The 13,566-nt window shown below is 47.2% G+C and overlaps 2 protein-coding genes across 4 annotated transcripts; both read right to left on the reverse strand.

Annotated features, from left to right (window-relative positions):
- Window positions 1-401: 401 nt before the first annotated feature.
- On the reverse strand, window positions 402-1,971 carry LOC310805150 (vimentin; the record flags this gene model as incomplete). The annotated part of the gene is made up of 2 exons (XM_083670719.1): window positions 402-1,057; window positions 1,497-1,971. The coding sequence occupies 2 exons, from the start codon at window positions 1,969-1,971 to the stop codon at window positions 402-404; spliced, it is 1,131 nt and encodes a 376-aa protein (XP_083526845.1).
- Window positions 1,972-4,631: 2,660 nt separating this feature from the next.
- Window positions 4,632-11,238, reverse strand: LOC310805310 (uncharacterized protein). 3 transcript variants are annotated; one of them, XM_083670914.1, is made up of 6 exons: window positions 11,064-11,238; window positions 10,416-10,563; window positions 10,138-10,167; window positions 9,159-9,301; window positions 5,948-6,025; window positions 4,632-5,265 (listed from the first exon to the last, which is right to left on the reverse strand). In XM_083670914.1, the coding sequence occupies exons 2-6, from the start codon at window positions 10,534-10,536 to the stop codon at window positions 5,245-5,247; spliced, it is 393 nt and encodes a 130-aa protein (XP_083527040.1). In that variant the 5' UTR covers window positions 10,537-10,563; window positions 11,064-11,238; the 3' UTR covers window positions 4,632-5,244. The 3 variants fall into 3 exon arrangements, with proteins under 3 accessions (XP_083527040.1, XP_083527038.1, XP_083527039.1); XM_083670912.1 differs by having other exon boundaries at window positions 11,083-11,233; XM_083670913.1 differs by lacking the exon at window positions 11,064-11,238 and having other exon boundaries at window positions 10,416-10,698.
- Window positions 11,239-13,566: the final 2,328 nt, after the last annotated feature.

Genomic DNA, 13,566 nt, shown 5'->3' on the forward strand with positions numbered 1-13,566 from the left:
CTGATATCTTCTGAACTGACATCTTCTGAACTGACATCTTCTGAACTGATATCTTCTGAACTGACATCTTCTGAACTGACATCTTCTGAACTGACATCTTCTGAACTGATATCTTCTGAACTGACATCTTCTGAACTGATATGGCCGTGTACCTTTGGATATGAAGCTCTCCTCTGTCTGGAATGGTTTTTAGACACCTGAAATAACAAATATTAAGTGTGATAATCAGTTGGTGTGAGCGATCGGATTGGATCAACAGTGTTTTTGCATTACAAATGAATATGATTTTGCCACACAAATTCCTTTCCGTGCACCCTCATAAGCCCCTATAATGGTTAGATACATGCAACACGAAAGCACCACTAGGGGTGCTATTGCCCAGCGGACAGACCTGCTAGCTCTCAAGCGATGCCCAGCCTCTTCTCTTCCCCTTCCAGCAGCTTCCTGTAGGTGGCGATCTCTGCGTCGAGCTTCAGCTTGATGTGCAGCAGCTCCTGGTAGTCCTGCAGGTACTTGCTCATCTCCAGCTTGGTCTCGCAGAGCTGGCTCTCCAGCTGGGCAATGATGCCCTCCAGGCCGCCCACCTTGTCCAGGTGAGCCATCTCCATGTCATCCAGCTGTTGCTCCAGGGCGGCGTTGCGGGCGCGCAGCCCGTCGATCTGGTTCTGCAGGTCAGTCACCTGGTTGTGGAAGGTGCTGATCTCCTCCTTCATGGTATTCATCTGGTCCTCGTGCTTGCCGGCGTGCTCCTTGAGCGTGTCGAACTTGCCCTTGTACCACTTCTCCGCCTCCTGGACGTTGCGGGCGGCCACCGCCTCGATCTCGGCGCGCATGTTGCGCAGGTAGGCGGCCAGGTCGGGCCGGTCGCCGTCCATCTCGGCCGTTACCTTGGAGTCTTCGATCTGCTTCATGAGGTCAGCCACCTCCTCATCGTGGAGCTTCTTCAGGAACTCGATCTCAGCCACCAGCTGCTCAACGCGCCTCTCCAGATCGGCCTTCTGCAAGGTGGCGTTGTCAACATCCTGGCGGAACTCTCGCAAGATCATCTCAGCCTCCTCTGGAATTCCCCAAAGGGATTGTGGGTTAGGTCAAACACAGTAATACATTCCATCAATTCTTGACTTTCCTAGAGGAACCATTAAGGATGTCACACTTAATTACAAAGTCTAAGATGGAGAATGTTGGCCGGTAATACAGTAGTAGCCATTACAGTGATAGTATCTAGAGTGCTTGTAACCAGCAGGACTTAATTATCGGCCAACTTAGACCTTTCAATCTTAGACTTTTTAATCTAGTGTGACATCGTTGATGGTTTCACAAGGAAAGTAAAGAATTGATAGAATGTAGAATCCTACACACAATACACACACTAGTAACTGATCATCTCGATTGCCTCAAGGGTTCATCATCACTACAACAGTTAAACGTGTCAAGAAATCTAGAATATAATGGTACCAGCAGATCAGATCTATCGAGTAACCCGAGGCAGAGCCTACCTTTGAGTGACAGCTCCTCTTCCAGCTTGAGCCTCCACACCTCCACTTCCTCCTCGATGTAGCCCCTCTCAATGTCGGCCGCCCCCTTCTCATTGGTCAGGCTCTCGATCAGCTCCCTCATCTCCTTGAACTTGAGGTCGTACTCCTCGCCGATGCCGGTGGGGCCTCCCTTGAAGCGGGCCTGAAGGGCAGCCAGCTCAGCCTGCAGGGCAGCGTTCCTCTGTTCCAGGGCCTGGACCTTCTGGATGTAGCCGGCGAACCGCACGTTCAGCTCGTCCATCTCCTCCTTCTCGTTGGCATGGTGCTGGTGAATCTCCGTGCCCAGCTCCACGGCCGTGCCGCCCTGGTATCCGGAACGTCCGCGGTTGTACGAGGATCCGCGGCAGCGCGAGGGGGACGAGCTCTGAACCCTCATCCTGCTGCTGCTGGAGCCGCTCACCTGCACGGTCTTCTGGGAAAGGGACGCTCCTCTCATGTTTGCAGTGTGTGTGGCGTGTTTTTAGGATCTGCTTTGTTTCTTGGGTAATAGTTCCACCACCGGAGGAAGGCCTGTTCGCTGTTTCCCTCGCTGGCCCTGACTTGCCACTGACGGTCTCTCTCGGTTCGGCATGGGGTTTTTATGGGGCCACAAAGAATGTGGCAGACACCCTTGAAACTCTCGCAGGGTTTTGACATGTTTTAAATGGGGCATCGTTACTCTCGTCCGAAGACGCGCCACGTTCTCTTCATTAGCTAGCATTGCATTGTTAGCGGAGAGGCGGGTGGAGCCTGCCCGGCCCTCACAGCCCCATGGGAAATAGTGATATGAGCGTGTATGCCCGCTATTTTTCACTCTCATCTCTCAGAGGACTCAGAGAGGGGGCAGCTGGGAGGGGAGGGAGGGCATGGCTAGTGCATTAGGAAACACTGACAGTGTGCTTTGGCAACAGGTTTTCCTGTACAACTTTCCGATACATCCATGTTGCAGACTCCCTCACACATGAATCAAGATGTCAGACACCTAGGGAAACATTCTTCAGGCAATTACCCACGCCTAGAAATACCAAGAGACTCCCTCAGGGAATGTTGTTAAGGGTCGCAGAATACCGGCTCATTTGAATCTTGTTTTACAGGCAGACTCATTATGCCCAATGGATTAACAATACTAGTAATGCAGGTGGCCTCTCTTTACACTTTACACAAGTTTAATATAAAACAATGACAAATATTTGTCAGTAAAATGGATAGATACAGCATCTATAACAGCACACGATGAATAATGTTAGGTGTTTTGAGTTTAAGTTCTCATGTGATTGACAATGTTTAGTAATTAAACAAATCTTTTTCATTGACGACAGTGTGCAGTGTCTGTGTAGCACAAGACAACAATGTCTGGATGACGGTAGTTCCTCACTACGGAGTGTGTCCAGGGAACCAATCTTGCTTTATGACACAGATATGGTCACCAATTATGTTGACCTTCACTTGAATCACTTAGAGCCACTATTGTCAAAGTGGGGTACGTGTACCCCCGGGGTAAATAAATCTGTGATTTACCTTCCCAAACAGTCCTGTTGAATAGCCGACTGCAGTCTCAGTACCAACAATAAATGCATGCACCCTATCCAACAGAATAATATTATCACAATGTCTAATATGTAAGGATAATGTTCATAGAATATCAATTAGGCTACAAAATAACCGACACATAAAGGTTTGGGAACCACTGACTTAGAGACAACAAAATAGGTTTGTTTCTCAGGATTTATGTACATGAGATTATTGTACTTGTCTTGACCGAAAGGTGATGTAATGCAGTCGTTAAATTGTGTGTGTGTGGGGGTGGGTGGGTGGGTGGGTGTGTGTGTGGGTGTGTGTGCAGTACAGCTACCACATACTGTAAGCCTCCAGCCCCAGTCCCCTGTGAGGGCATCAGCGCTGGGCAGGTTCAACCTCTAGGGCGCATGCTAATTGGTGCGGGCCTCTGCTGTGACAGGCGCCATGGCGACCTGTACACCCCACCCACACACTTCCCCCTGATCCTATGGGAGGCCTGGAATAGCTGAGCCTATGGGAGGCCTGGAACAGCTGAGCCTATGGGAGGCCTGGAACAGCTTCCATCTACAGTACCTCTATCAGCTCTGATACTCAGACGAGAAGGGAAAGATCCAGCAGGGGAAAACGTTCAGGAGACAGGGGAGGAGAATGATCTTACTGGACAGGTTCAGGTAGACCTCCATTTCAAAATGGTTCCTCCTAATCTAGTGACTCTAACCGTCTCTTAGTATTTTACTTGTGTCATGTTTTGATGAGCTTAGTTGCGCTTTTGGCTCCCAGAATTCTTCAGTGACAGGATGGAAAATACATGTATCTCTCAATATGAACATATGCACAGAACGTTGTAATCCATGTTAATTCGAGACCACACATTTGGGGAAAGTAAGTTTGGAAGTGGGTGAATTATTGTTGGATGAACAAGTCATGTGTGTCTGTGTCTGACAGCCTAATTATTAAGAACCTACAAAAAAAACCATCCTGTGTGAATACATGTTATTTACCTTGTTTGTGGCTCTGGTGATTTATTCCTTTGGCATCTCATCTGCAAACAGAGAGCTGACATGACTACACAGCCCTCCCTTTGGGGAGTGTCATCCTGCCTTCTGTCTCCTTCTCCACCAGCCTCTGTGCCACGTGTCTCTCTCAGGACATCATGAAGAAGGCATGTTGATACCTGATGAGACCGCCTCCATATCAGTTCTGTTCCTACCGTCGTGAGCTTCACGTCCCCTGTCCCTGCCAATAACACGACTGAAGTGATGGATTGTGATTCTAACGGACAGTCACAATAACCCTTGAAGTAGAGCATCTTATTGATCCCTCCGTACCACGCTATTCATCAGATATCACATCACACCAGGGGAGGCTGGTCGAGGTAGAAATCAGAGGGAAAGCATTCGATTTCTACCCCCACCAGCCTCCACTCTTTTGTAGGTGGCTGTACCACACCTCAACAGCAGTAATGTATTTGTTGTAAGTGGCTTCGGATGAAGGCGCTCTGCTAAATGCCATAAATGTAAATGTGAATGTAACACTGCCCCATGCACAGAGAAACAGGACACATAAGACAAACTGCTGTACTGTATACACACATAGACGTCATTTTCTGTTCATACTTTATTCAACACTTAACAAATGTAAAGAAATCTACATCACATTTAGTTAAACTGTTTGGTTCCATGCTCGTGTTTCAAACTCCACCAAATATGTTAATCTGCACAGTGAGAACATAAAGATTTACAGTATATAAATTCACAAATACCTCAGCACTGTGGTCCGCCACGAAACAGGGACGATTCACACACAAAAATAGAGTATACTTCCTTTCAAATTTATATAGTTGATTGTTACTGTATAATAGACACTTAGGTGCTGTTGTCATAAATTGGAGTATGTTTTTATGTATTTGTTTACTTCAAAGCCACAAAGTCGACAGGACAGGCAGGCCCCCCCTATAACCAGGTGGCTGTTCCAGTGGGAGGGAGTCACTGGAGAGAGCAGCTGGATCAGGAGGGCGGACAGACCACACTCAGGACTGACGGAGACCCCAGGACACACAGACACACACACACACACAGACATACACACTCTAACGTACACACTCACACACACACAGAACAGACTCCATAGAGGACCACAACGAGGCACAAAGGGACTTGGCAGAGCGACATGGAATGTTTCGGTCATTGATTCTTGATTGCGTGCGTAGTTCTTAATAGCCATCGGAATCTTCCTGAAAATGAGCATGGGGGGGGGGGGGGGGGGGGTTAACAATCACCTCCACTTTTTAAAAATGTTTTGCATCCCTTATTTATTCAGGGAAGTCCCTTTGAGACCAAGGTGTCTTTTTCAAGCGTGCCCTGATTACAAAATATACACACATCACTATTATTTACATCAAGATTTGAAAAGGACACAATTTACACGGGCAATTAAATTTCTTTTTACAGACAACAATCAATTATAACAAGAGCTCTCCTCCACTGAAGAATCCTTAATCAGGTTCCTAAAATGGCCCTGCAGCTTATTCCATGCCCGAGGAGCACTAATAACTAATGGCAGTTCGACAGTGTGGGTGGTCCTCTGTGGCTCAGTGGGTAGAGCATGGTGCTAACAACGCTTAGGTTGTGGGTTCGATTCCTGCTGGGACCATATATACTGAAATGTATGCACTCACTGCAATGTAAGTTGCTTTGGATAAAAGCGTCAGCTAAATGGCAGATATTATATTATATTCTAGACACGTGGGACCTCGAGGACTAACCGATCTTGACACCGTGTCTGATAAGTGCTAGGGCTTCACTTCACTCAGTTTAAACCACTGACACTGAGTTGGTGTGCATTGCAAGCCAGTTATTGCAGTATTCTGTCATATAAATAGTAGATTTCAGATTTCAGATGTGAACAGTTCCTACCTCCGCAACAGCATCACCGTGGTCAGGGTCCACTGGTGACTCCCCTGCCATCTCCACTTCTTTGGACGAATCATCATCCTGCAAAAGTCACAGTCCATCAGGAAGTCAGTGGTTTTGTCAACATCAGGGGAATGTGTGAAAAGATCAAATAGCCAATTCTCCACTGCACAGTTGATAGTCGTTTCTATATTCCACTGTTAGGGTGTTTTTAGTGTTGTGTCGGTGCTCCAAAATAATGTTCGACATCAAAGACATCATCAAGATATCTAGAATTTGTAACTGTTTGGCTGACGTAACCTTCTAGTATTTATCATTAACTGATTTGACATCAGTGTGTGAAAAGCAGGTGATGTGATCGAGAGAATGAGTTTCTAGGTAACAGCTCTACGGGTACGGTGTTGCACACAATTCATACAAATTAAAAATTATGAAAAGAGCATTGTTCCTAGTGACATATAGTTCTCAGTGATAAACAATCTACATTTCATTATCCTCGGTGGATAACAGGAGAGATGGAGAGCAACTGTAAGCCAGCAGGCATTAAGAGTTGATGACGATAGGTTCCACACAGCAGACAGGAGACCTTGATTACTGCTTGGCATTGCTGTGACCTTCTTTAATAAGACACAGGTGACAGCAACCCTCTCCCAGTGTGGGTGTGTGTGTGTGTTTGTGTGTGTGTGTGTGTGTGTGTGCGTGTGCGTGTGCGTGTGCGTGTGCGTGCGTGCGTGCGTGCGTGCGTGCGTGTGTGACATTGCCACCAGCTCCAGCTGACACAACCTGAGAGCGGTTACTGTGCTGCTCACGTGCCCTCTCCTCCTCCCCTCTCCTCCTCCCCTCTCCTCTCTCCTCACTCTCCTCCTGCCATCCCATTTAACACCGCCCACCGCGCCTCCATCTGTCCACGGAGCCGAGCCAGAGACGCGCGGCGCCCAGCATCCACCTCCTCCAATAAGCACTGTCTGGACGGCGGTACCGTCTCTCTTCAACCGCCGTCTCATCTCCCACAAACCGCTCCAGTCGCCTCATCGACACAATCTGTCGCCGACACGGTGGAACTCAAATGTACATAACTTCTTGTCGTATTTTTTGTCAAAGAAAATCCAGATTGTAGTACTTACAGAAACGGAGGGATTCCGTTCTGATTAAAACGTCTAAATGATCAACGTCTACGAGATATGGATATGAGGCTCAACGGTGGCGCCGAGAGGGTCGTGTCTGTGGGAGGAGTCAACCCAGAGCGGCTGACGAGGGATCCTCCGAACCCAGACCTATTAACTAACCGTCTGCTTCTCAACCAGCATCCTTTCTCCCCCTCCCCTCCTCAGACACCCCATCTCTCACACTGTCTAATTGATGGGCTGGTGTAGACAACCAGATGAAAGACTGGATTGATGCCTCAGCAGCTTCACCTGCTGTTCACTGAAAGGAGGAGGAGGAGGAGGAGGAGGAGGAGGAGAGACGGGTAAATAAAGGGAGCTGTGGAGCCCCCCGAGGCAGAGCCCTCTTTGATGTGGCTTCAACATGGCTGCCATTTGAATGTGATCAATATCAATAACAGCCATAATGACTGGGTCTCAGAGCACAAGCACAGGGCTCTGTCTGCGAAATGAGACTAATCACAGTCTGTGTTCCCACCTCAGGCCTACAGGAGGTGATTACAGCTAGTTTGAAGACAAAGAGGCAGAATCAATGGCCAAAGGAAATGGCACAAACAAAAGCTCTTTAAAAAGAAATCCGACGCACGGGAGATCGTGCAAACACGAAGGGCGTTGACAGGGAAAACAAAGATCGCAAATTTGCTCCGATGAAACGCCGGGAACACTTTCCAAATCAAATGTTTGATTGCTTGCGGTTTCAAGGCGCCATCGCAGACCTGACTATGTTGTCGTTTGGCAAGAGAACGTTTTCACTGGGTGTGTGTGTGTGTGTGTGTGTGTGTGTGTGTCTGGGTGTGTGTGTGTGTGTGTGTGCGTGTGCGTGTTGCTCTCGCTAATTAGCATTCTGGAATCACAAACACTCCCATACCAGGTTACGGTGAAAGGCTCTTCTCAGCAATAAATCTCTGAACAAGAAATAAACCGTGTTCTTCGCCCAGGGAAATTCCATTCTATTTGTTTATCATTTCCTCCACTCAGTTGCATAACAGGGACTTGGTAATTAAAGGAACATTTCGTAAATCCCTCAAGCATTATGTCCCATTTAACACTGTATTAATGTACTCATAAACAGAGTGAAAGCAAAGGAAATGAGGTAAATTTCTCTAATTAATGAGGTTTTTCTCTTGATTGCTGTGGCTGATGTGAGCGAATAAGGGCACTGCAGAGATAATGAAGGAGCGCGTGGAGGAGAAGGTGAACGACGCGGTGATTGTTGAGTGAACGCCCGCGGCGGCATCGTGCAGCTAATCCACCTGGACAGATGAACACGGGTCGACCACACCGAGAAACACTGTTGCTCTGACACTTCTGTGGGAAGATTAATCACGGCGACAACAAGGCCAAAGCCACACTTCAATCTCTCCGAGACTCTGGTTTGGTTTGTTTGGAAACGAGAGAGACGATCATTTTTCATCTTCAGAGACTGTCACAGCAGCAAATTGTCTGTCAGGGTCCTCACTTCTCCGCCTTTATAAAAACAGACTTTCAGACAATGGTCGAGTCCTGCTCTTCATGACTGAGGACTGAACATGGCGGCAATGTGGAGACAGAGGAAGCTCTACAGCGCAGGGAGGATTCAAGGTCAGGGGCCATTTTGTCCCAAGGAGGAACAGTGATATGCTGTCACAAAGAAAATGGTCGCAAAATGCTATGCTGAGGACTGAATTCAGGTTTCTGAATCGGCTGTAGCTGAATAGCTCCAGTGGATGCTGTTTTTCTGTCTTAACGTGTTATGGTGCCTATTCCCAAACCTTTTAGTTCAGACAAACAAATCTGTTTGGTCATAAGAATACCCAGCCACACAATCGTGCCTCATCCCTAGCTTACTTCAATGACCTGATGGTGAGACAGTGCCTGAGAAACAAAAAAAGACATTGGCTGGCAAACAGAAGACAAAAGCCAAGTTAACCACGCCTGTTTGTCATTCATCTCAGTCCAATGGCTGCTGTGTGAGTGACAAAGAAAGAGACAGGGAGGCGGGAAACGGTCTGTGTTGGGAGAGAGTATCACATACTGCGTATGGGGAGGGCAGTGTCAGGTGTCTCTGTCACCTGTTTAGCTGTGTCCTTCTTGACCAATCCGGTGGCAGCTGCGATGTTCCCCGCCCCCTCCACGGTCTTCTGGGCCACTGCTGTCACCCCGGTTACGACAGCCCCGCCCACCTGAGACACCCCAGACACTGTTTTGCCTGCGACTGTGAAAGGGAGAGGAGACATATGAGGAGGCAAACTTCATAGTATAGACCAGGCGGAGGCTGGAGGAGGTAGGAATCGGAGGACGGGCTCACTGTAATGTTTTTGATACCATTCCATTCCATTCCATGCATTACAATGAGCACCTCCTCCGATTTCTGCCTCCACCAGCCCTCCCTGGTCTGCATGGGTACACAGAGTAAATGCCCATGTGTATTCACCTATATAACATACAGTCGACACCCCTGGGTACAAAGCCAGAGTAACACAGCTGCAAAGTGTGCTTGACTTACTAAAGACTGGGCCGAACCAGAAAAACCTGATAGGAGCCTGTCCCTGCTGGCGGCCATGACAGCCAGCCGCATTTCACAGATACAAGCAACAGATTTACTTCCCCTTCTCCACAGCCCTGAGGTGTCAAACTGGACTATTATTACCATGTTGTATATCCACTGTGCAATCAAAAGGTGGCTCGAGTATTTAGGATCTTACATTTGTTCCTTCATTCATTTACAAGTAACCGTGTAATTAATGTATGTGTGATCAATTCTAAATGGTTTTTTTTAAACTTTGTGTGCTGCTATTTTGGCCAGGTCTCTCTTGTAAAAGAGATTGTTAGTTTCAATGAGACATATATTGAGAAATATACTATTCAATTCCCTAAAGGCCTATCATGGTCTTTTACATAGCCTGACTTGTCAACAATAAAGTGGTTATAATAGTAGTGATGTAGTAGTGATGTAGTAGTGATGTAGTAGCAAACTGACTAGTTGTTTCTGTTTCTATGTCTCATGCAGGTACAGTATTGCATGAATCCACCTTAAGTCTTTGAACATACCTGTTGTGACGCCATCCTTGGTTTTGGTTCCTGTGGAAAGAATAGAATGAATGAATGAATGAATATGCTACAGTTTCCATCTCACACTGAGCAATTCTAACAGTCACTTTAAATATTGGTTTATGAAAACCCACACGGAAAGAGAGAATTTTAAAGGTGAAATGAATGCATTATTCAGTATTGATTCGCATATTAGAATAGTAGGCTAAATCTGAATACCATTGACACTCCAATCCTCTTGTATCTAGTCAACATAGGCAACCCATCCCAACACCTACCGACAAAGATAACCCCGTCTTTGGTCATCTCCGCCGCTCCAGTCACTCCCTGCTTTGTCATCTCAGCCGCTGCCACAACCCCGTCCTTGGCTTTCGAGAATCCTTTAATTAAAGCGTCCATGGCCGTCCAAATGACACAACAGAGCAGCTGTGGAGATGTCAGAACGTGTGTTATCAGCGTCTTGAAGTTCCCGACGCTGCGAGTGGGAGGTTATAAGCGGCTTGCCACCGCCCACCTCTCATTCTTTTGACAGGTCGAGTCTCTCTAGTTTATCATGTAATACAGTTTCATGTTCATTTGCAAGACATTGGATAAGGAAAGAAGCTGGTATTTCCCGTTTTAAGACTTCAGTGTGTGTGTGTGTGTGTGTGTGTGTGTGTGTGTGTGTGTGTGTGTGTGTGTGTGTGTGTGCCGAGGCTACAACACCTGTTGGCAAGATACAGGCTCCACCAGACCTCTCCAGGACTGCTCCCATCATACAGAAAATGACATGACGGCTACATCATGTCTCACTTACTTTTGACACGAGCAATTCTACACATGTCGATATAATCACTGTGATCATGTCCTCGGCCTATCGATAACACTTACTGGGAAAATGAACAACAGATTCTGAAGCTGTTCTATAACGGCATTATGCAACAAACCTGTAGATTGTTCACGCACCTGTTAGTTGGTCACCAAGTTCCTTTATTTGACGAGGATATGACTGTTCTTTGTTCAGGCAATGGCACCAGCTCCGAGAAGACGAGATAAACCTGTTTGTGGATCCGGAAGAGGAGCGTCTGTGGTTCAGCTCTACAGGTCTGAAACCGATACGGTCCTTCGCTGTCGGTGGGCGCGCGCAACCCCGTGGTGCTGACGCTGGGAGAGCTGGAGACAGAATGGCTGCTTTGCCGTCTGCATCCCACACACACACACACACACACACACACACACACACACACACACACACACACACACACACACACACACACACACACACACACACACACACACACACACACACACGCCCCACATCTCATCGGGGCAAATTTCTGCGTGGTTGTCCACGACGTGTTGTTAGTCATCAATGTAACCAAAATACAATCGATCTTATACTTATGTCACATAATGACGTGTTCACATCATACATGAAAATTCCATAAATCACAATTGATGTCATCCTGTGGGATGGCTTGATTTGCTGTCTTTACACCTGGCTTATTGGACAATGGAGTCGACCTCATTTAACACTGTGGTCTCTGTCTCTCCTGCGGAAATTTGAAAATGAAAATTTAGAATTTAAATTCAAGAATTTTTTATTAAAAATTAAGATAATTAATTGTAATTTAGTAACTTTGTCAGAGACCTGAGAATTAATCTGGTGCCAAGGTCAGAGGTCTACAGAGGTCAGTAACCACTGTGTCCCAGACAAATAAAGTTTGATACATTCAGTTTAACAGGCCTGTGGTCATTGTGGACTTGGAGAGAGGTGAATGAATGAATGAAAAGAAAGGATGAATGAATGAAAAGAAAAGTCATGATGTCACACTCTGTAATGAAGAATGATATCCTCTTCTGTCTGTCCCCTCTCCTCCCTCATCTCCCCCTGTCCTCCCCTCTCTCCCCCTCCCCTGCCGCCCCCCCTCCTCCCTTGTCTTCCCCCTCTCCTTCCCTGTCTCCCCCCTCTCCCCCCCTGTCTCCCCCCTCTCCTCCCCTCTCTCCCCTGTCGCCCCCCCCTCCTCCCTTGTCTTCATCCTCTCCTCCCCTGTCTCCCCCCTCTCCACCCTGTCTCCCCCCTCTCCTTCCCTGTCTCCCCCCTCTCCTCCCCTCTCTCCCCCTCTCCTCCCCTGTCTCCCCCCTCTCCACCCTGTCTCCCCCCTCTCCTTCCCTGTCTCCCCCCTCTCCTCCCCTGTCTCCCCCCTCTCCTTCCCTGTCTCCCCCCTCTCCTCCCCTCTCTCCCCCTCTCCTCCCCTGTCTCCCCCCTCTCCACCCTGTCTCCCCCCTCTCCTTCCCTGTCTCCCCCCTCTCCTTCCCTGTCTCCCCCCTCTCCTCCCCTCTCTCCCCCTCTCCTCCCCCCTCTCCTCCACTCTCCCTTCCCTTCTGCTCTGCTACTTCCTGTGGATCACCCTCGGGGCCCAGCCAGAAGCTCTTGCTCTCTTTCACCAGACACTAACATTTTTAAATCTGAATAATTAATGTTTGGGTTTTGGCCCCCAAATCGTTGTTGAATGTTTATACCATTCATCATATTCCATTACGTGTATGTGGAACTCAATTGTGATTTTTTTCGTCAACATACATTACCCAAAACTATTAACATTATATTTTACGCTTACCTTTGTACCAGTAACACTGTAATAAGTTTACCCTTGTGACAACTTTGTACAGTATCAACATTACAGTGTATACCCCATTTTACAGTGTATTCTCCATTCTGTTGCGACGTACAAAGTAATTAGCAACATGAGTGATTAGACTAGAGTGATTACAGTGCCTCTACATTAATATAGAGCAACATGTAAATTATGACCTGATTTCGTCTTGTGCGGTAACTACACCTTAGGCCACTGTACTTGCACTAGAGGCTGGTGGAGGTAGAAATGTGAGGACGCCTCATTTCTATGCATGAAACAGTATGAGGAATGCTATCAAATTAGGCATGGTATCCATCCCATGCCTCCAGCAGCCTCCCCTGTGGACATGATACACCAGAAGTGATATGTTGCTGGTCTCATGATTATGGTGAAAGATTATAGTGTGACATTTTATATGACAAGGATTGTGAAAAGGCCTTGTTAAAGAAGTCAGTCAGCCAAGTAATCATGAGGAAGCAGCATCAAACAGACCCAGAGGACTCAGAGGACTAGCAGCTTCTGCTGGACCCTCAGATCAATCTTATTACTAAGCTCCTGCAATAGGAGGATGGGTGGGAATTCAGTTTATCATGGTCATATAGCTGAGCGCAAAGCTTACAGAGAACATAGTAACACTATTTATTTTTGTTTCCCTCAGGAAGCATTATGATATAAAATGCATTCATCAAAGTTTTAGAATTGCTCACAAAGTCTCAGGAGGGTTTTCTTTCACATCTTCTAAGTCATCTTAGTACAGCGCGTCTATCCTCTTCTGGATGTTCTCCCCCATCCTCTTGTATTATGCACTGTG

Source organism: Argentina silus, assembly GCF_951799395.1.
Source record: "Argentina silus genome assembly, chromosome: 5".
NCBI classification, from domain to species: domain Eukaryota; kingdom Metazoa; phylum Chordata; class Actinopteri; order Argentiniformes; family Argentinidae; genus Argentina; species Argentina silus.

What these genes read in the sequence shown, in the direction of transcription:
- LOC310805310 (XM_083670914.1), bottom strand. Translation starts at nt 10,536, where the DNA reads ATGGACGCTTTAATTAAAGGATTCTCGAAAGCCAAGGACGGGGTTGTG. An exon ending in AGACGGGGTTATCTTTGTCG is followed by an intron (nt 10,168 to 10,415) that starts GTAGGTGTTGGG and finishes TTCTTTCCACAG; the next exon opens with GAACCAAAACCAAGGATGGC. An exon ending in AGAAGGACACAGCTAAACAG is followed by an intron (nt 6,026 to 9,158) that starts GTGACAGAGACA and finishes TGACTTTTGCAG; the next exon opens with GATGATGATTCGTCCAAAGA.